Source organism: Neolamprologus brichardi, chromosome 7 (genome assembly GCF_056152115.1).
Source record: "Neolamprologus brichardi isolate AB-2024 chromosome 7, ASM5615211v1, whole genome shotgun sequence".
Classification (NCBI taxonomy): Eukaryota; Metazoa; Chordata; class Actinopteri; order Cichliformes; family Cichlidae; genus Neolamprologus; species Neolamprologus brichardi.
Window position 1 is genome coordinate 11260101 of NC_142110.1, and position 25417 is coordinate 11285517.

The 25417-nt window shown below is 43.0% G+C and overlaps 1 protein-coding gene across 2 annotated transcripts in view; it reads left to right on the top strand.

The window, feature by feature from the left end:
* The first annotated feature begins 3435 nt into the window (after positions 1–3435).
* The window catches only part of iqsec3b (IQ motif and Sec7 domain ArfGEF 3b), a 34704-nt gene continuing 12722 nt past the window's right edge, over positions 3436–25417 (top strand). For both annotated transcript variants that reach the window (XM_006789398.2, XM_006789399.2), the window contains exons 1-7: positions 3436–4244; positions 9596–9670; positions 13821–13938; positions 14971–15405; positions 16415–17142; positions 17843–18004; positions 20115–20237. In XM_006789398.2, coding sequence (XP_006789461.2) covers positions 3721–4244; positions 9596–9670; positions 13821–13938; positions 14971–15405; positions 16415–17142; positions 17843–18004; positions 20115–20237 — 2165 coding nt within the window. In that variant the 5' untranslated portion in view covers positions 3436–3720. The remainder of the gene's footprint in view (positions 4245–9595; positions 9671–13820; positions 13939–14970; positions 15406–16414; positions 17143–17842; positions 18005–20114; positions 20238–25417) is intronic.

Below are 25417 nucleotides of genomic sequence, written 5' to 3' on the forward strand. Positions count from 1 at the left end.
TTTAGAACATATATTAGAAGGAACAGAATTTATTCAATTTAATATACTACTTATACAATATAGGATCAACAAGAAAAGATCAACAAATTAAATCCATAGTAAAAAAGAAATTTAAACCGGGTCAAGTTGAACTACAAACACCACCAAGTGTGGTTCAATTTCTTACTCTTAAAACCCCCAAATTACTTTCCAAAATATACAGAATGTTTTCTAAAACAGATGAATCAATATCACTTCCTATTGCAAAATAGGAAGCAGATTTATCAGTTAACTTAGACCAAAACATCTGGTCTCAGATTTGCTTAAAAACCTTTCATCTAATTAGAAATCCCAGTCTTCAATTAATTCAATACAACATACTACATAGAGTGCACTATACAGGTCATCGGATGTTCAAGGAGGGCTTTACGTCTACCAACAACTGCTCACACTGTCAAACCAATACACCGGACAATTATATCCACGCTCTTTGGTTCTGTCCACCAGTTCAGAGTTTTGGTGCGAGATATGTGAAGACTTATCGAAGTGTCTGAAATGTAACATTCCAACTTCCCCTTTAGTGTGTTTGTTGGGCAGCTTAGATAATGTCACTACAGAAAAGAATATAGCCCATATGGTTTTCACTGCCCTATGCATAGCCAAGAAAACAGTCCTCATGAACTGGAAAAATAAAAAGAATCTTAATTCTAACCAATATAGAAATTATCTATTAGATTACATTAGTCTTGATACAGCCTCTGCCACCACATCCGATCAATTGCTCTGGGCTCCTTTGATCAGCTCCATCACCTAGTGGGGGTGGGGTGGGGGGGTGGGTCACCTTCGCTGTTGTGATTGGTGTGGGGGCAGGGACAGGCTTGGGGCATCGGGGGATTCTCCAGGAGCATCTTCCTTGGAGGGCTCAACCCGGGGTAGCGGTTATGGCCTATTAAAGGCTCTGTTGGCTCTTAGGTGACGGTTTCCTCATGGCTGCATGCAGCGGGGCTAGGGGAGGGTCTGTGCTGACGGACATGGGTTACTGACCTGGTAGCCTGGCTGCCCCTTGTCGGGCGTGGGGTTCTGGGGGCGCTCTGTCTTTGGGCTGGGGCCCTTGCTGGGCCTTGGGGGCTTGGGTCCTGGTTGGTGTGTTGCCGGGGTTGTGGGCGGGTGGGTGTATGGGGGCCCAGCCCTGGCACAGGGTGCCGCCAGTGCATCAAGCCACCTGGGGGGCTCTTCAACTGGTGCGGGAGGCTGTTACATCTTGCAGGAGCTCTCCTCTCTTCAGGAACTCACTTTGCAGGAGGGGGAGATACAGGAGAGGTGGAGGAAGATCTCAGCCTGGGCGTCTATTGTCTATTGTACTCTGGAAGATGAGTGGATGACGGGGTGGGTGCAGTTTTCTCTGTGGTGGGGTCGGGTGGGCTGTCCCGGGCTCTGTGGGGCCGGGCAGCGCTGCCGAACTGGGCCCCGGTCCGGATGGGACTGTCCCCTTCTGGCTGCCTGTGCCTCAATTTTATCCCACAACTTAGACATTCATATTACTCACACTCTCATAACACAAACATATAGGATCTTGGGGGTAGGCATGCTACACGGAATCCAAAAGACCATCAGGGTGTACAACCTCACCCCTGGCGTTGGAATGTGGGGCCTCCCTGCTGCTGCCGAGTCGGGGCAGTCTGCTTCTCTCCACCCCAGGGAAAAGGGTCACACTACCTGGGTCTGGGTGCAGTTTCCCCCTCTAGGGGCAAGGGTACCTAGACCTGGGGTATATAGGTATGCTTGGCGAGTGTGATTGTGTGTACAGTGTCTCTTTATGTCTGTCTCCACGTTGGGTGAGTGTTGAGTAATTGCATGTCAGAGCATGAGGATGGGAATGGATGTCTGTATCTGTGTGTGCCTTCATGTCTGTGTCTATATGTCAGGTCGGGTATCAGACGCCATCTCTCTGGGGACATCCCAGGTCCTCCAAAGTATGGAGGCCTATCTCCCCCACCACTTCCCCTGCCAGTGGCAGACGCCCTCGGACATCGGTGCGTTGGTGGTTCTTTGTGTCCGGGGATCGGCGCCCAGGTACACACCGGCTCACTCCTTGGTGGCTGCTTGTCGGGGCCTGGAGCCTGGGGCTCGCTCGGGCCACTTCGGGGGTGGGGTGCCCTCAGCCTCTCGGCCTGGGGCTCGGTCACTCTGGCACAGCTGGCTCTTTCTGGGATAGTGGCGCGTTGCCCCTCTGTTGGTCTTCCTTGGTCTCTTGTGTTCTGAGGGCCTCTGGATGTCTGGAGTTTTGATCTCCTCCATACCTGATTCATGCCCTGGAGGATGGGGCTGTGGCTCCCCACACCCTCTAGCAGATCATTACATGAAGGAACCTTTTAAATACAAGCACGTCCATGCTCACAGGTGTACTCACGGGTGCTCACACACAAACTACACCCTTTTTGGCTCCTACCTCAAAGCACACCGTGCGCTGTCGATCTTACCTGCTGCACAATAATGTTTAATATTTAGTATTTACAGTTATATTCCCATAGATCATCGTGATGTTGTTTATTATGTTGCTCTTTTTTTTCTTCTGCTTGTTTTCTCTTTTTTCTTTCTCAACAGGTGATCCAGGTGATTGATATATGTATTTTTTGTCTGCTTATTTTGTTGGTTTTTGTTGTTTGCCTTTTATCCCCGTCCCTCTTCCCCGCTGTTTTTCTTTCCCTCTTTATTTCTCCCCTTTCTTTTCCCCGTCAAGTCTGTTCCGTATTTAGCAAGTGAAAATAAAATAAAATAAACAATAAAAGGTGAATCAAATAGACCATTACGGCATCTTTCTTCGCCTTTAGACAACAATTCTGATGGCAAAGAGCCAAACGGGACAGGCCAAAAAAAAACCCCAAAATGTGTAGGCAACGCAAACATAAATAAGCATACAATAATATAAAAGTCTTTAAGTTTTGTATTATTTGACTTTTGTGAATGAGTGTTTAGGTCAAGGCACCATGAGACGTTCAATTGTCTTTGCATGTAATACATTTTTTCTCCCCCCCCCCCCCCCCCCCCTTTTTTTTTTTTTTTTTTTTTGTTCCGTGTTGTTTATTTCTATATAGACAATTTCGTACGAACTAATTTCACATTCTGGAGCATTTATAGTTTTTATGGGCCTTTAAAATACATACAAAGCTCAGGGGCAAGATGCATCGCAAGATGTATATGCTACACAAATACACCGCCTTGCGACAGTTTAACCAAATTCTTGGATTTAAAAGAAAAATGGATTTTGTGTGCAATAAATCAGCTTCACATACTAGTCCACAAACTAAAGATGCTCCGTAGAACTCCTTGTAGCTACCTATAGGGCGCGTGCTAGGACCGTGCTCGTGTCTGTGCGTGCAGTGACGCATCCATCCTCGAGCACCTCCCCTCCTCCCTGCTGTCACATCTGGAGCTGGCTGCTCTCATCAGCACCACTCAGCGCAGTGTATGTGTGTGTTTGAGAGAGAGCGAGAGCGAGTGAGAGAGAGAGAGAGTGAGGGAGGGAGTAAACGACTGGAGAAGTGGAGACTGACTTGGTCGGCGTAGCCTCATCCACAGCCGAGCAGAATCAAGGAGAGGAGAGCGGAAGGACATCCCACGCCACCTTCTCATCCGCACTCACAAATAGGCTGTTTTGCATCTCCTCTGTCCTCCATCCGCGCGTCCAGGTTTTCCCCCCCTCTCTCTCTTTCTCTTCCTTCCTCTTGCTGTGGGTAGCGTATGATGAGCTCCAGCCTGCTAGAAAACCCGGTGCAGGCGATTCTGTACCTGCGGGAGCTTACCACCATCGTCCAGAATCAGCAGAGTCTCATCCAGACCCAGCGTGCAAGAATAGAAGAGCTGGACCGGAGGGTAGATGAGCTGATCGGCGAGAACAGACACCTGCGGGACGTCAGGATACAACAACAGCATCCTTATCACCACCATCACCACCATCACCACCCCGACCCCAGCTGCCTTCATCATCACCACCACCATCCCCAGGACCCCCCGCTCAAGACTAGTCCGGGGTCTTTGCCAGATGCGGCTTCACCAGCACAAGTCGAGGCGGCTCCGGCTGTCCAGTCTTCGCCCACCCAACCTATGGACCCAGGAGACATGCAGCTGGTCCCAGCCGAGCCATCCACAATTTCGCCGGTTGAAAGTGAGTCCGAAAACGGAGGAAGTTGCCCCAGCTGCCGCTCTTTGGTTCCGATGACCCCGACAACCCTTTGTCGGTCTCTGGCCCTGGCCAGGAAATCCGAGTGAGTAGAAAATATTAGAGCCTTTGATTGTTTGCATGTATGCGTGTGCGCCAAAACGCTCCAGATGCCTATATACATGCCTAGTGGCTTTTCAAAAAGTAGCTCTATAGCCCATAATTTCAAACCTCTCGCGTTAACCTGACTTATTCGGCTGTATCAACTGTATCAACAAGCCAAAACAAATTTCATATCTTCCATATTACGGGCTAGCCTGTTGTCGAATCCTTAGCTTTTGTCTCAAACTGTGTAATTAGGCGCATCCACGTGTGCGTGCGCGTGCTCTGCAGATTGAGAGGCGTTTAATTAAAGAAGAGGGCGCTTGCAAATTTCCAATTTTCAGCTCTGTGTATGTGTGTGCCGACCGAGGACCGTGCCAGGAGAGGAAGAGGTGGATTATTTAAATGAGAAACTGGATCACGATCACTGGATCATTACATAACAAACAGCTGGAGGCCTATACGTGTGTGCGTGCGCGGGCGCGTGTGTTTGAGCGAGAAACACACTCAGTGCAGCGGTCAGAGTCAGTAGGAGACAGAAGCAGCTTCACGTGTGACGATGACACACCTCGAGCCGCTGTCCGGGTTCGCTGGCTTTCTTTGTTAATTACCACCAGGGATATACAAGCTCCCACGGGATCTCAAGGCCTCTGATGTTCCCCTGGTAGATGAGATACACAGCTACACACCACAAACCACACACACGCACACACACACACACACACACACACACACACAGTACCGCCTCCTGCTTGTCACCAGAGCTTCACAGAATATCAAAATATCACCCTAATGAGGGAAGACCCATGTTTCTCTCTTTGCCAGAGTGTGTGTGGTGTTCTTTCTGTTCATAAGTTTTCTATCAGCAGGAGCCCTTATTGGTCTCTCTGGGACTCCACCCCCACTGAGGGGAGCAACACAGAATGAAGTTGTGATGAGAGGTGCAGAGGAGCACATATTAACATTAGTGATATTAATCCAAAAGTGCACATGATCATGCGTCTTACAGTCGCAGCTCCATGTGCACGAGTGTGTGTGTGCAGAGTCCCTGTTGCTCCTCTGGACCCTGTTGCACTGCGTTGACCCCAAGTTGTTCCTGAACGTCTTACTCTGCAACGACAATTTATTGCTCAAGAAACAGTGTTACACAGATTCTTAATTATAATTAAGAAGAGGGGAAGAAATTACAAAAACAATAATTTAATGTTATTAAAAGAGCTCAGAGCTTGGAGCAGAACATCCCCCAGATGAGCTGGCTGCTGCAGAGCAGTTGGCTAAATAGCCCTCTTGCTCCTGTGGGTACTGATGTATGTCCTTGAATGCAACCTTACGCCTCTGCTCCCTCAGTGATTTTAAGTCTTTTGGATTAGACCAGTAGCCTAACACCTAATGTCTACTTTTGCTTTTGGCAAGCCAAGCAGGAGAGGGGGAGAAAAGCTTTTCACCTCCCTGCTCCTTCCTGTCTGCAGCTGACTGGAAATCAGATCTCTGCTCCATTAGTCCTGTTGCCAGCTAATTAACCTGTATAAGTTGTGTGATTGTGCATATGCATATGTGCTGGCATGCCTTCGTTCACACATCCCACTCTATCAGTTAATTTGAAGATTTATTTTAACTCACTATCGACCTTTGTGACAAACAGAGACATGTGGACTAGAGTTCTACATTGGGTTGGCTGTGAGTGTATTTATGTTTGCATTGTCATTGTTGCAGAAACCAATGGATATGCCTATGGGGGAGAGGCAGGATCCTCTCCTCCACTCATTCTCAGTCTTTCTTTCCAGCTGAGCCTTCTATCTGCCCCACTTAGCCCATGGAGCGAACAGTAATCAGCCATTCTCAGGAGAGGGAAAGGCAGAGAGATATAAAGAGAAAGAGAGACATGCATGCCCAGTTGTTGTCTTTGATGGAGCCCTTGGAGGTGTCTAGAGGAAGGAGCTTGAGGCTGACACTGTGAGTGGACCGCTGAAAGAGAGGGGAGTTGAGAGAGATGGGAGGGGGGTTAAAAGAGGAAGAGGAGGCAAAGAGAAGCGCATTCATTGTACAGAAATTGAGACAGGTACAAAGAGAGAGTAAAACACACACAGAAAAAAGAGTGTATTTGAGGTAGCTGTCTCCTCGATCTATCTGTCTGGCAAACAAATGCAAAGGCTGGACAACACTTTGCTATCCTGTGGCGGCATGAAATGTGCATACAAAGAACTGGTAATGTTTTTGAGTCCAAATGGAGCTGATCTTGTTGCATGCCAACCCTCCTCCATCGCTCCTCTCGCCTTACACTTTGTACTGGGTACTGGCTGATGAAAGGCATTGCGTTTTAAGTGCTCTTACAAAACAGGGAAGAGGAGAGGGGAGGTGCAAGAGAGAGGACAGAGCTCACAGAGAGAGAAAGAGAGAGAGCCAGAGAGAACATAGGCCAACAGCAGGAGGCATGTCCTGTTAAAATATTCACCTGTTCTCTTTGTAAGTGTTGTTGCAGACGAATGGCCGTCTGTACAAGGCACGTGTGTGCCTTGTACAGACAGATGGACCCGCTGAGTGTTTGTGTGCGAGTGTGTATATGAGTATGTGTGTCTGCACAGGCTGGCCTCTTCTTCCCTGTATGACCAAATAAAACTGAGCAGAGCTGAACTGTTTTATATTAGCCTGACAAAAACTTCCAACTCTCATCATGATGGACAAACTGGAGTTGACTTTGGGAGTTGAGGTCTTACAACAACTGCCTGAACAGTCAGCTCCTATTTAAACCAGTATATTTAAAAATAGGCTATATTGTATTTGCTTTCCTTTGGAGAGTTAGATGATGAATGATCTTTATCTTATCATTCCGGTACGTTAAACACGAAGCTATAGCCTAGCAGGAGTAGATGAAAAATAAAAGTGAAAAAGCGAACCCACCCCCCTGCATATTTTAAAGTTCCTAAATTAAAATGTCATATTGCTTTATTTAATCTGTCCAAACCCCAAAGTGCAAGCAAGAAAATTTGTAGTTTTACACTGTAGTATTTCTCGGGCAGATTAATTAATTCACTGGACTCAAAGCAAGTAGTCTGGGACAAAAAAATACTATGGTAAGCAACCCCTCTGCAATCTAGTCGTAACTTTAAACTCTTCTCGAGATGTGGCTTCGTGCTGTGCGTCTCCTCTTCTAAACTTGATGAAAGCGAATTAATTTACTTTCCAAAATGTAAAAAGTGTTCCACATTTTCTTTCAATTGCTGATGTGGTAACAGTATCAGTCATATGACTCTCCATTTCATCGAGGTTGTGGCCTCAGAAATAGTTTCACCCAGCAATTTAGTGTAAAGACACTCTTTTATATTTGATGACAAAGATCCATGACTGAGCTGTGTCTTCCATAAACTCTGAGCTTTCACACAATTTCATTTTCCTGCTCACCTGTCAGTCAGATGTGCATTAGACAAAGTATATTTTGGCATCATCTCATCCAAAACCAAAGTAGACGGTGAATGGCACAGGGAATGTAGTTTACAGGCTTACGGGGATGTTTAAACTCCTTCAGTTGTTGAGTCAGCGATCGATTCCTGGCTCCTCCAGTTCATGCACTGAAGAGCCTTTGAGCAAGACACTAAATCCCACATACGACCCGTATACATCCATAACTGATAAAGCATCGTACCCGCAGAATAATACACTCTACAGTATAAACAGATTTGAATCAGATTTTTAATGCAAAGCATTTTGAGTGCTTACTAAGATTAAGAATTACTAAGAAATTGGCTGTTTAAGTGACAATTTACAGCATCAAAACCTCATCAAGTGTAAAATTAATAAAAAGCAGATCAAATTACTTTAAAAACATGGAAACGTCTCACACTACAAAAAGGTTTGTGGCTATATAGAGTAGATCAGGTGTTAAAAAGTAAGATTTATTCAAGTGTGTAGAGTTGTTTTAACCTGCAGGAAAACTAGAGGGGGACCGTGTTACTGTTAATTAAACATCTATCTGTGCACTAAAAAAAAAAAAGGGAAAAAGGGGAATATTCTTTGATGAGCATGTTTGAAAATTACTTGTTTCAGATGTATGACAGAGCAGTTTATGTTTTTAGCTCCAGTGATTTCAGAAAGTCCTCTTAGCTTGATATATTCCTTTTTTTGCCCCGCTTTACCTGATGTTTAAAGCGGATCAACGGCACAACAAAGACAACAACTACAATGGAAAAATTAATATTCAGATCTAACATGATTGTTTTGGAAATTTTTTTGAACCTCCTGGGATCAAGCTGTTAACAGAAGAGTGTGAAAATTACTGCAAAACCTGCAAAACAAAACCCAAAAAAGATGAAACCAGGTATAATAACTAGTCTATAAATTCCACAAAAAGCAGCTCTTTGTGTCAGAGGTGTCACTGGGGGGCTTAGGTGTTACAACAGATGAAGCAGTATTATTCATACCAAATAAATATGAATATTTTTTGCCATGCATCTTTTAAAAAAAATGAAAACAAAAAACCCCACAGTGTCCCTTTAAGTCTGTGGAAGTTGCTGTGAAACGATAGCTTTTTATAGCTCAGACTGTCATTCCTAGTCTTGCACTGACTCTGACTGCCTGTCACTGTGGGTCTGTGTCATGAGCAATATGCTGCGCCCAGGTCAGAAGACTTGCTGTAGCGTAGCCAAGAAATTCACTGTCAGCCGAATCCTTTCAGCTCAGCATGAAAAGACCAATACTACACCAAGACCTCACAAAAACTTAGCTGGATGGACAGTGATGATCATGCTAATTTTCAAGCCTCTGGTAGTGGAAGGTGTCCAGCATTCGGAAGGTGAAAAGGTCGAACGGCAACAGCTTCCACGTGATGCATGGGATTTTTTTGTCCGTTGTTCTCCTCGGTTGTAATCTGCCCCAGATAAAAGGACTAGCAAAGTGCTTAAAATATGAATGTAAATGCAAAATGTATGAGAGAGAAATGAAAATGAGAACTTAAGAAAAACACAGGAAGCAGAGCCAGAATAACCATCTGTCCAGATTGGGTTAGGGGAATTCTGCTAAATCACCACTGATCTGCTGAATTGGAGAGGAGGGGAGAGGACGAGCACATCCGGATACACAAACACATAAGTGCTCCCACTCTATCTAAGCTTTCTCAGCCTTGAATTGACCTACATAGGGTATTTACCCCGGGATCAGTGGCAAGTTGTGTAATGCAATGTTACAATAATCCAGCATCTAAGAAGCACTTCTTCAGGATCTTTTGTGATGTCGGGAATGAGCGCAGAGAAGCGTATTAGCACAAGGCAATCCAACAACTGAACCAATAACAACCTGAAAGATGTGCTTTCCCTTCAAGTCTATCCACCCCACTGCTTTCCTCACCTGTCTCTTCTGCTGCAGGAGCGAGACTGTGCTGCATCAGTTTTGCTGCCCCGCCCCTGAGCATCCAGAGACTGAGACCACTGGCTCGTCCAGGTAAGACAAAGATACTTTAATAGGCTTTTTTTTCTCTCTCACAGTGTGCTCTTGCAACAATGTAAAACATCCAGTCTGCATACATACACTCTGTGCATTAGTGCCAGCTGAGCCATTTCAACACCCAGGCCTTTAAGCATGCCTGATAGCCTGATTGCTCTTTATTGAACCACATGTGAGTGTGAATTGGTGCATTTATAGGCCTATTGTGCATGGATTTCATAAAGATAGTTAAATGTTCTATGACTAAACTACACCTCTGACAGCCTCAAGGGTAACTCACATATTCATAGGCATATAAATGGGAAGTGTGGGTAACCGAACTGATATTCCCACTATGAAAGCGCCTATGGCAACTCTGACGCAATCCTCGCCACTACCATAGTAACTGGAGAATCTACTGTAGTGACTTTTACCGTGTGACTGTGCGTGGGCAGTGCTGTCTGTTTGTGATGCGAGTTGTTTGTGAGTATGTAGAAAGTATTGTGTATGGGGATGTGTGGGAATGCATGACATTTCACTTGGATTTTTGAATGAGCCATTAAAACTGTGAAAAGCTGATTTTGTCATGTTTCTCAATGATTACTGTTTTTCCACCCTCCTCCCGAATGTCTCCCATCTTCTAATCCTCTGTGCTCTGTTTCTAAATCCAGTCGTTCCCGGTCTATTTCTTTTCCTCCAGTCTCTTCATCTGCTATGGCGTAGTTTTCCTCCCCGTGTTGTTTATTTCTTCTCATTATTTATCTGTCTGTTGGAAGACTCTTCTAATCAGCTCACTGCAATTATTTCTATCTCATCCCTCCTTATCAAGTCTCTCACTTATTCTGCTTTTATTAATATCACCATCTGTCTGTCTGGAATCCCTCTCTTCTCTCTGATCTGATGACTTTACTCCTACACCCACATATCCCTGATTGGATGGGCTAATGGCACAGCGGCAGTGGACAGCCAGCTGAGATGATGATGAGATGTAGCGGAGATGTGTAACACCGTAGCTCATTATTATCATCGTTACACAAAGTTTTGTGCTCTCGGTGGCTGCAAACCTGCACCCACGTCTACGCGCTGATGTTCGCCGAATCCATCAGAACACACAAACCTCTCAAGAGATGCCACGAGATCTGCCTCTAGCTTAAACTGTCGTGCCTTTTCTCCTTTACTCAGCCTTTTCGCGTGTGAGCGAGTTCTCCCCTGGCTGTACAGTACTTTAGGTCTCCGTGGGACTGTGAGCAATGCGTTTTGACAGATGTTCAAATCTTGCCACCTTGTCACACAAAAGCAAAGGCAGGAGTCTATGTTTGCGAGCGTGTACGAGAGGAAGAGAGGGTGTATAGTGCCCATATCATTACAGAGGCTTTTGCTGTCCAGATGCATTAATAGCTGACTCTTGCTTTTAAATCCTCTAATGTATTCTAATGTACTCTAATGTATTCTGATGCAGCGCTGGGGCATGGCAGTGTTTTAATAGAGTTTTTGATATAGACAGCCTCCAGCATGCACACCCCAACACACAGTCTCAACCTTCCTGTTTCCTCTCTATTTTCCTATCGCACTCTTTCCTCTGGTCCCACTCTCTCTTTTTCCATCTATTTTCGCTAACTTTATCTCATTTAATGATAAGAGCGAGCGTCTCTGGCCCTATCTGTGACTTTTAGCTCGGTACTCAGAATAGTTGCTTTCACAGCAATCAAAGAAAACAAAGAGGGAATTTAGTGATGCAGTCATTATTTAACCACGAGCGAGCTTTTTGTTCTCCCTGGTCCCGTTTAGCACTGGTCCTCTTCATGTAAAAATTATTAGAGTAAGCCTTATCTGGGAGGAAGAAAGAGTGAACAAGCACACACATCATGCGCACACATTCAAGGAGGTTTCTGGTTTTGACTATGAGAAAAAAAAATATTATAAAGAAATGGTGCTGCTAAATTCCAAACAATATTTTCCATGAATATGTAGACAAAGTGTCTTAAAATGCCTGTTTGTGTATTTTGGACATTTTCTCATCACTGGTCTGGAAAAAGACATCTTATGGAAAATAAAATAACCCAAAATTTCAAAATTGACCTCCGTATGAAAAAAAAAAAGCCTTCACCTGTAGTTTCTTTTCATAATCAATACACATACTCACCTGCTACTTTATTGGTTTTAGTAATTATCTAATCAGTCAATTACAATGCAGCAATTTAATGCATGTAAACATGGTCAAGAGAACCTGCTGAAGTTTAATCTGTGCATCGTGGTTGTTTGTACCAGACTGGCCTGATTATGTCAGAAAACAGAAAACGATCTGAAAAAGAGAAAACATTCCATGACAAAAATGCCTTGTTGTAATCAGAGGTCAGACGATAATTACAAGAGGCATCAGTAACTCAGAGAATGCAGAAGAGCATCTCTGGACAGGCTTATAGCAGCAGAAGACCACACCAGACTCCTCTCCTGTCAGATTGGAACAGAAAATGGAGACAATTGTTCACACTGGCACAAAAAAAAATTGTTTGGTCTGATGAGTTTCATTTTCTGCTGCAATATTTGGCTGTAGGCTCTAAATTTGGCATAAACAACAGGAAAGTATGGATCCACCCTGCCTTTTATCAACAGTTCAGATTGTTGTCGTTGGTATAATCAATCATTTCTTGGTACACTGAGCCTCTTAGTGCCACTTGAGCATTGTTTAAATGTCACAGCCTACCTGAGTATTGTTGCTGTCCATGTCCATCCCTTTATGACCAAACCGTATCCATCTTCCAGCAGGATAACGTACCATGTCACAAAACTCAACATGACAATGGTCTCCAGAGTCCTCGGATCTCAATCTGATATGTGCAGCCAACGAATCTGAAACGGCCGTGTGATGCTGTCATGTCAATATGGACCAAAATCTCAGAGGAATGTTTCCAGCACCTTTTTGAAGCTATGCCACAAATAATTAAGACAGATCTGAAGGGAAAAGGGAAGTGAAGTGGTGGTGTCAGTCTGTTCATGCAATACTCCGGAACAAATCTGAGCAAACTTGACAAAATATGTCCCTCAGATCTCAGTACACAACATGTAATGAACATCAACAAATAAAAAGAAACATTCAAACTTCTCACATAGTAATGGAAGGAGGCCTGGAGAGATGGACAGATGTTTGGTAAATATGCACGAGCAGAGAATTGCTGAATATTTTGTCAGATGATCCTCAAGACTTATAAGGAGGGCAAATATGAGAGTGGCTGCATGTCTAAACGAAACGAAACAATCTTCCATTTATATAACACTACAGTGCGAGCTAACCGCAAAGAGGTGATCATTTATGCTTTATATATAACATTTTAATTTACCGATTGAATAGGAGGAACAATCTATAGATAAACCAGTTACTGGTCAAGTGTGAGCTAGTCACTACTGAGGAATATAGGAAAACGTTCACTTCTATTACAGCTGATTCTTACCTCCTTAAGAGAGAGTCAGAGAATAAAGAATCAGTCTTTGACTGCTCACAGTTTATAGACATGCATCCTGCGATGATGGATCACAAGAAGATATTGATTCACATTACCGGCTCACAAGCAAAAAGGGTTGGGAACAACTGGATCAGCACACTAAAGGGAAATGAATCAACATTAACTGAACAGTAATTTAGGTTATTTTGGCTATTAATGGAAAAATAAAATGCTTTCACTGTTTGTTATAGTGTGAGGACTATGTTGTATTATTGTGATAGAAATGAATATTGCTTGTGGATTGTTCATTTAATGAGTCATTTTTGGGTCCAAGAAATTATGATTTTTAAAAACATTTTTTTCATCACATTGACAAACAGCTGATGTGCTGTTTCTTTACTGCAGAACACAATAAGAAAAAGCTGAGTTTTATGTTTGAAACAGCAAATAAGAGGTGGAGATTATAATTTTTTACATAGTTTTACACTGTTACATATTCAGAGTTGCACACTTGCAACTTGCACTCGAGCCACAAATCTGACCAAATAGGACTGGGCACATAAAGCCAGTCGACCTCACCCTGGGCCACCACAGCTACACGTCACTGTCTGCATGCTGCTCCCCTTATAAGTCTCTTCACATTTCACATACTTGATGACCAGCCACTGACACCAGAGTTTTACTCCGTCAGAAGGACTGATATCTTTCTGCTCTTATTTCTGTGTCAGTGCACAGATGCTGAGCCTGGAGGATGGCACCTCCTCTGGGGACAGACAGGAAACAGAGGGTACCAAAAGGGAGGGACCCAGTGAGTACGAGAGCACCCTGGAGAATAAAAACAAACAGGTATGTCTTTTAGCAGGTGTATGTGGGCTCATGAGCATATTTTGGGTGCTGAGGCAGAGCTGGTTGCTCTACCTGTCTTTGCACGAGAAGGTGTGCATGTGAAGGTTGCTCACTTGACACAGAGTTGGGTGACAAAAAAATAAAAACAGATTCCCGTTCAGATCTATTTCTGTCTATGTTCACATGAAAAAAGAGCACCCAGGATACCACTGCCACAGAGACAGGAGCATGAACGATGCTAAGTTGTCATGGTAACAGCTAATAACTGCTTCTGGCGGCTGGAGATGTCTTTATTCCTCATAGGAAACTGCTGAAGGGTCCGCTGTTACTGCGAGCGCTGTTGCATGGATTCACTTATATGAGCGTGTCTGTGTGTACTTTTGGTATGATCAAATCCACGCACACACAGAAACACACACAAATGAGTGGCTGTCCTCCTTTTTTCCTCCCTTTTTGTCTCTTCTCCCCCTGCCTCTCACTTCTCCTTCGATTCCCTCTCGCCGAAAATGTAAGAGGGCAAAAAATTGTGGAGGACAGTGAGATTTTAAGCTGAGCTGCTCTGCCAACAAATGGAATAGAAATAAGCTTGTGAGGCTGTTTACTTTTCTATTCATTTTCTCAACAGCACCTTTGTCACAGCCCATCCATCCTCTTTTTCATGCCCCTTCAGCCAGTATTAGCAGCTGAATGATGATAGATGATGTTTACTTTGGTTCTAATAACACAAACACCCACCAGTTTTAAAAAGAGTGGACTGATAAGTAAGACCCAAGCGGGTGCTAGCAGACTCATGGACTAGTGGAAAGTATAATCAAGGCTTAAGAAGGGCGTGAGTGGGAATTTCATGATTCAACTCAGCTCTTTTGATCTTTTGCAGGCATTGGCGCAAAATGGTAACATGTTTGCTTACTGCTGGATGAATAAGTATCTTTCATTAGATTTTGTGTGCTTTGCAGTATTATTCTTGAAATGTCTTAAAGTCTCAGAGTCCTGTCAACAAATTTAATATACTCGCTCTCTCCCTTTTCCCAGATAGAAGAGTTGGAGCAGAAGTATGGAGGCCATCTCATAGCAAGGCGGGCAGCCCGTCGTATCCAGACAGCCTTCCGTCAGTACCAGCTCAGCAAAAACTTCCAGAAGATCCGCAACTCCTTGTCAGAAAGTAAGCTTCCTCGTCGGATCTCTCTACGGCATCCCAGCCCTTCGGGCAGAAACCGGAACGCAGCTCAGAGACACAGCTACACTCTGCATCCTGGAGGAGGACAGATACCTTTACGCTCTAAAACCCCCCCTCCACCCCCTTGCCGCTCCACGTCTCTGCCCCCATCGTCTCCTGCGTCAGCCCCGGCACCTCCCCCAACTCCTGCCCCAGGCTCAGGCCCAGGACCTGGACCAGGCCCAGCACCACCCACACCTCAAACCCCAGGACCCTCACTCACACAACTGGAAGACTGCTTCTCTGAACAAGTGAGGTTTTTGTTTTTTGTTTTAATCTTGTGTTGTAGGAATGCAAAACTGTATGGTTTTATAAATGTTTTATAAACTTTTTATAAACTCCAGATAGAAATATCTGGAAAACCACTGAATGAATTATCACAATTTTTGGTACATTTTAGACATTGACCTTTCCATGACTATGAATCCCAGTGACTTCTTTAACCCTCTAGTCAAATATTTTGACAGGTACAGAGCGTATTACTATTAAATTCGATAGATACACCATGTCCTCATCATTCAGAAGATACATTTTTAACAACGTCTTGACTTTTGTGTCATTTTCTAGTAAATGTATTGGCAGAAAATTTGGTGTAGACATTCATAATCTCCTCAGGATTTTTTTAAATAAATTTGATCATTCTTTGATGTCCTCAGGTCAAGATGTGATTGTGTCTGATACTGAGGTTTATGATGAAACATCTGCAAAACTGATGACATTCTTATTATTCTCGGTCTTACTTTGTGTTTTAATGCAAATCAGCAAATGTCTGCATGGCATTAGGACTTCATTAAAGCCAAGGAGCCCAACGAGCGTGTAGTCATGTTAAATAAGATTTTACCATATTCGTGAGGTACGCTGTCAGTATCAGTCTGTCCCATCATAAATCTACTGATCTCCGTGACAATATTCTCTTACCCTGACTGAACCTATCTTTAAATTCTCTTTAAATCTTCCACTACTTATCCAACAGAGCTGACCCTTAGTGTCTTTACATCTACACTTTATCTTACTTAGCTAAACTACACTGACTGGCTCTAGTGACTTGATAGAAATGAGTTTCATCTTAATGCCAGTGGCGCACTCAGTAGTCCAGCTGCTGTCATTGTTAATTTAGTTCCACTAGTCTTACTAAAAGCCACTAATTAGAAACCCTGCGACTATCATAAGCTTTTACATACATGAGTCATGGCCCTTGACCTGATTAAATCACGAGTTGTGATGTGAATTTTTATATTTTTTTTGTGATCATACTTGCAGCTGCACTCCTTGGCGCAGTCAATTGATGAGGCCCTTCGTGGCTGGAGCTTGTCTGAGGGTGGAGAGGGCAAGGGACTGCTGATGGACCCCGGGGCGCTTCGTGCAGCTGCTGAGAGTGCTTGTCTGCCACGTAGTGCCAGCTCGCTGCTCATGGCGTTCAGGGATGTTACAGTTCATATTGACAGCAATAGCTCCTATACCATCTCCTCTGCCACCACCACAACCACCACCACCTCTTTGGGCAATGCAGGTGGGGGACAAGCAGGTAGCAGGAAGACTTCTGTGAGTGGAATGGCTGGGGGAGGAGACAACCAGTCAGTGGAGGAGCCAGAGTTTCCTGCACCTCCGCCTAGTGAAGAGCTGGAAATGGTTGATCTAGGATCCAGGAGGGGTTCAGCTGTGCCAACTGCAGGGGGAGGAGGAATGGAAGGGGAGAACAGCACAGACAGACTGGGATCCTCCTCCACTTCTACCTCTACTTCCACTTCCATCTCCACCTCAGCCCAGACTAACCAACAGCCTGCCCAGATTTATACCCAGTACCAGCAGTACCACTACACTCATCCCCAGCAGATCTCCGGGGGGCCGAGCCCCGAGGCCCTGCAGGCTCTGGTCGTCTCTCTGCCGAGGGACCGCTGCCAGGATCCAGCCTCTTGCCGCTCACCCACCCTGTCTACTGACACACACCGCAAACGCCTCTATCGTATAGGACTCAACCTCTTCAATGTGTGAGTAGACCACCACACACACACACACACACCGAGCACTCTCTCAGAAAATATATAATAAATATTTCTGCACCCTCTGGCTCAGGGTTCAAAGTACTCTTACTGCGGTTTGTGTCGAACACATCTCCAACAGCCATGCAAAACCGCTTTAGGCAGCTGCTCATTAGCGTTTGTGATTGTTGGGAGGAGCTGCCTGTTCAGTGTTATCTTCTGATGATCTGATGTCCATGGCAAAAAAAAAGACATCAAGAGGAAGGCAGGGATGGGAATGAGAGAGAGAGAGACAGATGCAAAGAGAATAAATGCAGTGGAACATTAGAGGCAGTCAAGGAGATCATGAACAATGCGAGAGCCACAGAGTTCCTATAAATAGTGTCCACGGTTGGCCTGCACTTATTATTAGCTAATACAAATTAATGTAAATTAACCCATATGCATCAGTAACACTTGGTCTCTTTCTAAAGTCCACAGCTAACAGCTTTTGCGCACGGATGCGCCTCTCTTTTCCCTCTTTTTCCTAGTGCCTCCTCTGACACACGCACACACAAACATATTAGGCACCCTTTCTCTTAAATATAGTGTAAGAGATTTTGTTTCGCGCTCAGATCAACACACCTCTCTGCTTGAATGCACAAAACTTCTTACACGCACCATTCCCTCTAACACTATGTGCTTTTCTCTATTTGTTATGTGCGGACAGGAATCCAGAGAGAGGCATCCACTTCCTGATTACGCGTGGTTTCGTCCCAGACACGGCCATCGGAGTGGCTCACTTTCTGCTGCAGAGGAAGGGCCTAAGTCGGCAGATGATTGGGGAGTTTCTGGGGAACAGCAAACTGCAGTTCAACAGAGATGTCCTTGAGTGAGTTCATTTCATTTCTCTGTCATCATAACTGACTTTATGGTGATAATAAGGCACCCCTTTTCTTATATTCTGATCATTCAAACGTTGTACTTCCAGTTAGAAATATAGGCTTCTTACAAATTTATAGCGTCAGTGCACAAACTCGTATGAACATGATGACATTTTGGGGGTTATTTTGTCAGATTTGACAAAGGTAATCCCCATAGTAACTGAACCAATGACATTTATAAAACTGGTTTAAGTGCACCTCACTTTTTGAGTTTCCGATCATAAAATATTCTCTCGCTCACTTTGACACTTTTTTCTTATCTTATGTCAAGCACCTTAGATCGGGGAAACAGAAACTGCGCTGCAGTCCAGCATCTGGACCGACAGCAATAGATCTTATTAACATTTACAGCTACATTGTTTAGGAGAGGATGTGAGTTAAGAGGTACAGTGGGTCATCTACCAACTGTAGGGTCAGTAGCTCAGCTACTGCTGTGTGCCTATTGAAGTACCCTTGGGCAAGATACTGAACCCCAAGCTGCTCCTGAAGGATCCATGGGAGTATGAACTTTGAGTGTTTAGTACCAGTCTATTTAGCATTTACTCATTATAAAGTGAAAAACTTTTTTTGCTATTTGCCTATTTAACTTCCTCAATTTGAGTTAATAATCTTAACACAGTATTCATTCTGAAAATTTAAACCTTATTACACGGTCCTCTGCGTTCCGGTTTCTGTCCACCAGATTTAGATCGCTTCGTTGCTGCAAAACTGTAAATGCTCACATTTTCAGTCGTTTCACTTCTCATTGAATCGGGCTTTAAGATTAGAATTCCTTCCTGACCTTGGAAAAAAACAAACTCGTTCACATGTAGCTGAGGAGCTGACCCTACTATTTGTGAGGGGGCCCCTATTTTGAGGAGACCTGAAAGAATCAGGCTGTATAGAGGCTTTTTTAGGCACTGAGTTCTTTGTGGTTTCTTTTTTTTCTGCCTCAACAAAGGTTTCAAGGACAAACTGGCTGCTTGATGATATTGCAGAAAATCACTGTGATACCTTATTTGAGAAATGTCTGCAAATGATAACAATTTAATGATGATCAAAGCTCCTGCACATGTGTGCTTATCTCTTAAGCACTTATCTCTTATCTCTTATCTCATCATTTCTATACATACTTTGCATCCATATGGACTTTTTCTTTTTCAGGAAAACCTAATCTCATTAATATTCTCATTTAGGTCCTTTAGTAGAGTTTCAATCATATATCATAGTACAAAGTCTGATGGTACTGTTGCTTTATAAGAAACTGAGGTAAATAAAGTAAAACATCTGTTAAATTTGGACTTTCAAACTTCAGTTATTTTAAAAGCTATCTCAAACTGAGCTGGTTTTCTAAAGCAATTACCTTATAAATGAGCGTACGCGCAAAACTCACTTGACATGTGGCACCAGTTTGCGGAAATGGAAGACATCCATGAAAACATGCTTCTGCTTAATGCTTTGACACTCACCCCTTTTTGCATCCTCCCAGTGTAGGCTGCAGACTGAGAACCAGCGTAGCGAGGTTTTCTGCTGATGTTGTTGTACAGACTGTAGAAATAGGTCACTGCAATGAACACACACTTAAGCACACACCCTCACTTTCTTTCAAAAGAGACACACTTGTATGAACACAAATACACCCATGCACCTAAATGTACATGCGCAATCTTGTACGTATTGCTCCCATTACCGCAGTCTGTCCTCAGCCTTTCATGTTACCTCTCTCTTTCCCATTCCCTCTTTTCTTTTCATTTTTTTGCCATCTCATCCCTCTTTTCCCACTATTTTCGGACTCTTTCTTCTCCACTGATATTTGCACAGCACGTGGGTATATATGTGTGTGCATGTGCAAGCATGTTGTCTCTATGTGCATCATTCAGGTCAGCAGTTCTGTAATGGAACTATGACTGTAATAGTGAGATTTGCCGTCAGCACTTGGGTACAGATAGTTTGTCTCAGATTCACTCGCACACTCACTCTGTTACCTTCTCACTACAGTGAAGTACTGAAACTAAACCCAGCTTCATTTTGCCTTTTTTTTCTTGTCTTCCCCCCCCCTCCCTATCTGTCTCTTTATAGTTGTGTTGTGGACGAGATGGATTTCTCAGGCATGGAGCTTGACGAAGCCCTGAGAAAGTTCCAGGCCCATGTCCGCGTTCAGGGAGAAGCACAGAAAGTGGAGAGACTCATCGAAGCCTTTAGGTGAGACTGTCAGCTCGATCACAACCCAGCCTCACTGACTAACGGGCTCTGGCTTTGATTTTTAACACTGTGCAACACAAAAACAGTGCATCATATGACCGAGCAGGGCTGGGTAGTGCACTCTGAAGATTTTAACAGGAATGGGCCTTTTGCTTGTGGCCACCAATACAAATCAGAAAAACAATGGCACACAACCAAGAACACACACTTTGGAATAAAATTGAAGCAAAAAGCTTTTTCTGATCTCGCAGCCTTGGGGTAGCAGAATGCATCCAAGATGGCATACTAATCAGCTCACTGTATAGACACAGAAGAATCGGCTGTTTTTGCTGGCTTACTGCGACAGGCTGTGATGACAGCAAAGCTCTGTGTCATTAATAAGTTACACTGATTCCCTGTAACCTTTGAATAAACTCAACAGTGTTTGATCATCAGCCAATCACAATAGGGATTTAAACTGCAGCGAAATCAGCGTGTGTTCCATCAGGACAAGAATAGATGCTTTGTTTCGCCGCTCTCTTTTCACCAGATGACACTTCCCTGGCCAAATCATTTTCTTTTTAGGCTGCTGGTGCATGCTGGGTAGTTGCGTGTCCATCCCATTCAAAATCACACATGAATATGTAGAAGTTTGTTACTCACCAAGATCTGCCTCAGTTGGTTTTGTCCTCATTTTGTGTTGAATCCAGCCCTGAAGTCACGCTAGTGTATGCTGCTGATAAAGGTCTTGAAATGTCAAGTGGAATTTGTTAGACTTACTGCAGTTTGCAGACTCCACTTATACCTTTCCTGCAAACTGTCTAGCTTTGCTTATAACAAATACCTGGATGGAAACACTTTTATTTTAAAATCATGCTATTTAACCTTTAACTGAGGCAATAAACAGATAGAAGCAACCAGACAAATAAAAGCTGCAACTTTGGTCCCCTGGCTGGCCATGTCCTTGATAAGTCCTAAAGATATCCAAAGCGTCCCCTCAGGACTAAAGATGCAATAAAAATGCCCTTCATTGTTTTCTATTGCAGAGAAATTGCTTGAATTGCTCTATACATTTAATGTCCTTCCCTTGATGTACTGCTCTTTCCCTCAGGAATGCCCACACTGTCACCAGCATGACACGGCTTGAGTCAGTGGCCTCTTTGAACTCATTAACCAAGACGTCATTTTCCCTGTTCACACCATAACAAATGTTCAGCTTGTTAGTAGGCCGCCAACAAATTTCTGCATCCTCATTCTGACAAACCTTATGGCTGTTACAGTTTCCTCCTTCTTCTGTGACACTTAGCCCCAAGGGCGGTTTGTCCCTCTGAAGACATTGAAGAGCCCACAGGCCTGCTGCTTTAAGCTGACTGCTATTGTCAGCATTCAAACATGTTCACAAAACCATGGTGTTTAGCAGGTAATGATCACCATGTTTACCATATCAGTTTGCATTGCTAAACAGCACGCAAGGCAAACAGCAGATGGAAGTACAGATGGTAGGAATGTCATTAGTTTTGCAGGTATTTGAGTTAAACCAAAATAATGGACAGATTAAAATGCTGTCTGACTGCACTACAAGTTTGGTCAGAGGCTCATCATTGACATTACAATTTAAATGTGAGGACCACACTGTTAAAAAAAAAATCTTAAAAAAACGGTAATATTTCGGCAGCTGGGGCGCCAAAATACTACCGTAAAATAACAGAAAATAACTTTCTCATGAAAATACAGTTATTTTCAGTAATGAAAATAGAGTTTGTTGTACTAATTTAGATGGGATTCTGCCTTTTCCAGTAAAATACTTTTATATTAGGATTTTTTCCTACAGTGCAGCCATAACCGCGACCTTGTGGTTGTTAGTTCACATTTATTGGCCGATGCTTAGCGTCATGTTATTATGTGTCCCAACATCCAATGGCATGTCACATTGTTTTCATGGCCACACCCTCACCCCAGGTGCAGAGGCCTATTTCTGTTCAGGAATGTTGTGAATACTTTGAGATTTATATTAATTGCAATTCCTACCTCTACATTTATTTTTTAAAATATATAATTAGCACAGCGTGGCCGTGCAATGTTTTATATGTTGTTGTTTTTTAGTTTTTATTCCTATTAATTATATTTTCACTTGTTACCTCTGAATTATTGAATCAGACCTAGATGACATGAAATTTTCAGCAAAATTATAATTCAAATACTCCTTTAATTATTGATTATTCTCATTAATTTTCAATCATTTTATATATTTTTCCATAGTATTACATTTGAATTTAACAGATCATTCTCTCACATGACAGACAAATATTTGTGAAATTATGATACATTTCTGAATGTATTTTTACAATCTAAATATGCATATGTACAAAAAATATATTTAAAAAAACAAGTAAATTGTGTTTTACTATATTTACAGTGATGTTATGTTATTTTACCTTCGACATGTAAAATCACATTTACTTATGTAAATTTAATGATATTATAGAAAGACAGTACAAAACTGTAAAATATACAGTAAGATACTTTGACATTACTATTTTTTGGAACAGTGCAGTTTCATGAAAACTGCTGATATACAATACTGCTAGCATGGCTAATGAAAGCATGCCAGAAATACAGCATGTCTTTCAGTGCAAGAACAAGTAAGTACAACTTCAATTAGTGATTTCTTTTCTTTCTTTCGTTCTTTTTTAATATATTTTCTATCTGCCTGTTGTATAACATTTGTGCTGACAGATTCATTCCTCCTGGACACGGAGGATACCATTCTGTCCCAAATCTGTAGAGAAATGTTCTGCCATTTCTCACAAGTTATTTTTTTCAGCTCTCTTTGCTGGAGGGATTTTGCTGTGCTGCTATCCTTTGCAAAATATTCCAAATGAGTTATCCTGCATTCAAGTTAGGGAAATATATATATATATATATATATATTTATAGCCATGCATTCACTTCTTCCTTTAAAACTGATCGTTTTTTCTCTGACCTGTCCTTTCATCTTTTCTTTCAGTCTTTGGGTATATAAGGATGCATTCATAGAGCCATCTGTAAATGTCATCTCCCCTACAAGCTTGTGCACTCATGCATTCCCATATCAGCCTACGCCTACATCCATGTTTCACTGTTGGTGCTCTTCAGCCACTGTGGTATTTCTTGCCTTATTGACGGCAAGCATGCAGGATCTATCTGTATCATCTAATCTGACGAAAGCATTTATTTTGCTTTTCTTTTAACCAAAGAATGTGCTAGAATTCATTCATGTTATTTTCTCAGTTTTGCTGTTTTTGTGCCATGTTGTCAACAGTGGTTTTCTTCTTCGAAACCATTCCTGTCTTGTATGTACTGTTTGGGCATTTTTGAAGAAGAGTTTTGCATAAATAGTGTTCTGGTTCAGAGCACATACACATGATCTTGACCCCATTGAAAAGATTTTAATATTCATTTAATACAGAAGTGAAACTCCTGAGATTTAGAGTATCCTTTAAAGAGTATTCTAGGCAGCATTTTTCAAAGAAAAGCTCTAACCGGATGCTCTGCTGTGAGGGGTAATATTTCTAACCTCATGTTGCACGAGACACAACCAAGGACAGAGCTGAGCCAGTTCTGGTTTTCACAGGGTAATTTGTAGGTGTGTTATTCAGTTAACCTGGAAATGAGATGAGTAATCACGTTTTGATGGTGTTTTTCAGTTTGTAATTTAAACGTACGCCTTCTTTTTTGTTTGTCTTTAATTATTTATACAAATTAACATCCCGCACGTCAATGAAAAATATCATATTGTAAGTAGAAAAAATAGTACAGTTAACATAAGATGACTCACTGTTGAATTAATGCCCACGATTGTAAGTGAAGGAACATTTGATCCAGTGCAAAAATGTAGCTTGATCAAAGTGTCTTTAGCACATCTAGGGAAACACTGCACGTCTATGACACTGATTAAGACACTACTGTTTATGAGGGGTTTGGCTACACTGACAGCAAGCACCACTTATTTATTTATTTATTTTGGATTGAGACGTTTTTTAGATTCTAGATTTTAGATAATGTGAAAAGTACAGAATCCCCGGCCTATCCATTAAGGAAAGTGTTCTTATTCCAAACAAGAGGTGGTGAGGGAAGAGAGGAAAGGGAGCAGTCATGACACTTCCCCTCTCTGATTCTGATTTGAGGGCCGATCAGAACACCCACTGCGGTCATCAGTTAATCACAGAAACACTCGATCATACATACTGAGCCTCTGGGTGCAGATTATAAAGTCATCAGTGATCTGAGACCACACTTTCTGGAGCTGGGAGTCTAGGTCAGAAATGAGCGGGCTTTATCGGGACTGCCAGACATCCACTACCATATCTGTTACGTAACACTTGTTATGTCATCTGTTTGAAGCGTGTTGTACTCTTGTCGAAAGCAGTTCTTTTATACAAAGTGGTATTTGTGCCAGCTGGCATGCAACTTTTTTATGCAGATATGAAGATAAGCGATCAGAGCTCGTGTTTAAATAAACTGGTTACATAAGACGGAGATGTGTGGCTGAAAATGTGTGAATGGAACAGAAATACACGCTCATGCTTACCACTACCGATTTAGCCAACTGTTTGCTCACTCACTGAGAAAACATGTACACATATGCACTTTCACATCCATGCACATGCCCATTTGCATGCATACGCTCACAGATACAGCAGAGATTGCCTTGAATTCAGTCTTTGATGAATTTTTTGCAGAAGTTGGCAAGTCTGCTGATACAGATTCAACTGTGAGTGTGTGGTTTTGTATCTATGTGCGGGTGCCTGTTCTATCTGCAAGGGAGTTTGAGACGAGCAGGATCTAGTCTCTCTCAAACAAAGGCATTTCTTCTGAACTGTACAGTGTGATTGATACACACTGAGTCCTCTGACTTCAGTTCTGTGAGAAATGCACCGGTCTCAGATGTGACCTCTTGATTGCATACGCTCTTCCAAGTGCATAGTCCTCTAGAGCAGAGCAGCCCCTCTTCGTGTCTGCATCGTGCCTGACTGCAAAGATAAAAGCCTCCCGCCACTGAAATGGCCCACTGTGTAAGTGTAAGTGACAGTAAGAAAGAGAGGGAAAGAGCTGTGGAAGAAGGAGGGGTGGAAGGGAGAGTTTGTGAAGGCTGTGGGCACCAATGGGTCAAAGCAAGTCCAAATGCAGCATCTCTGGTTCCTAAACAAAATGGGAGAATT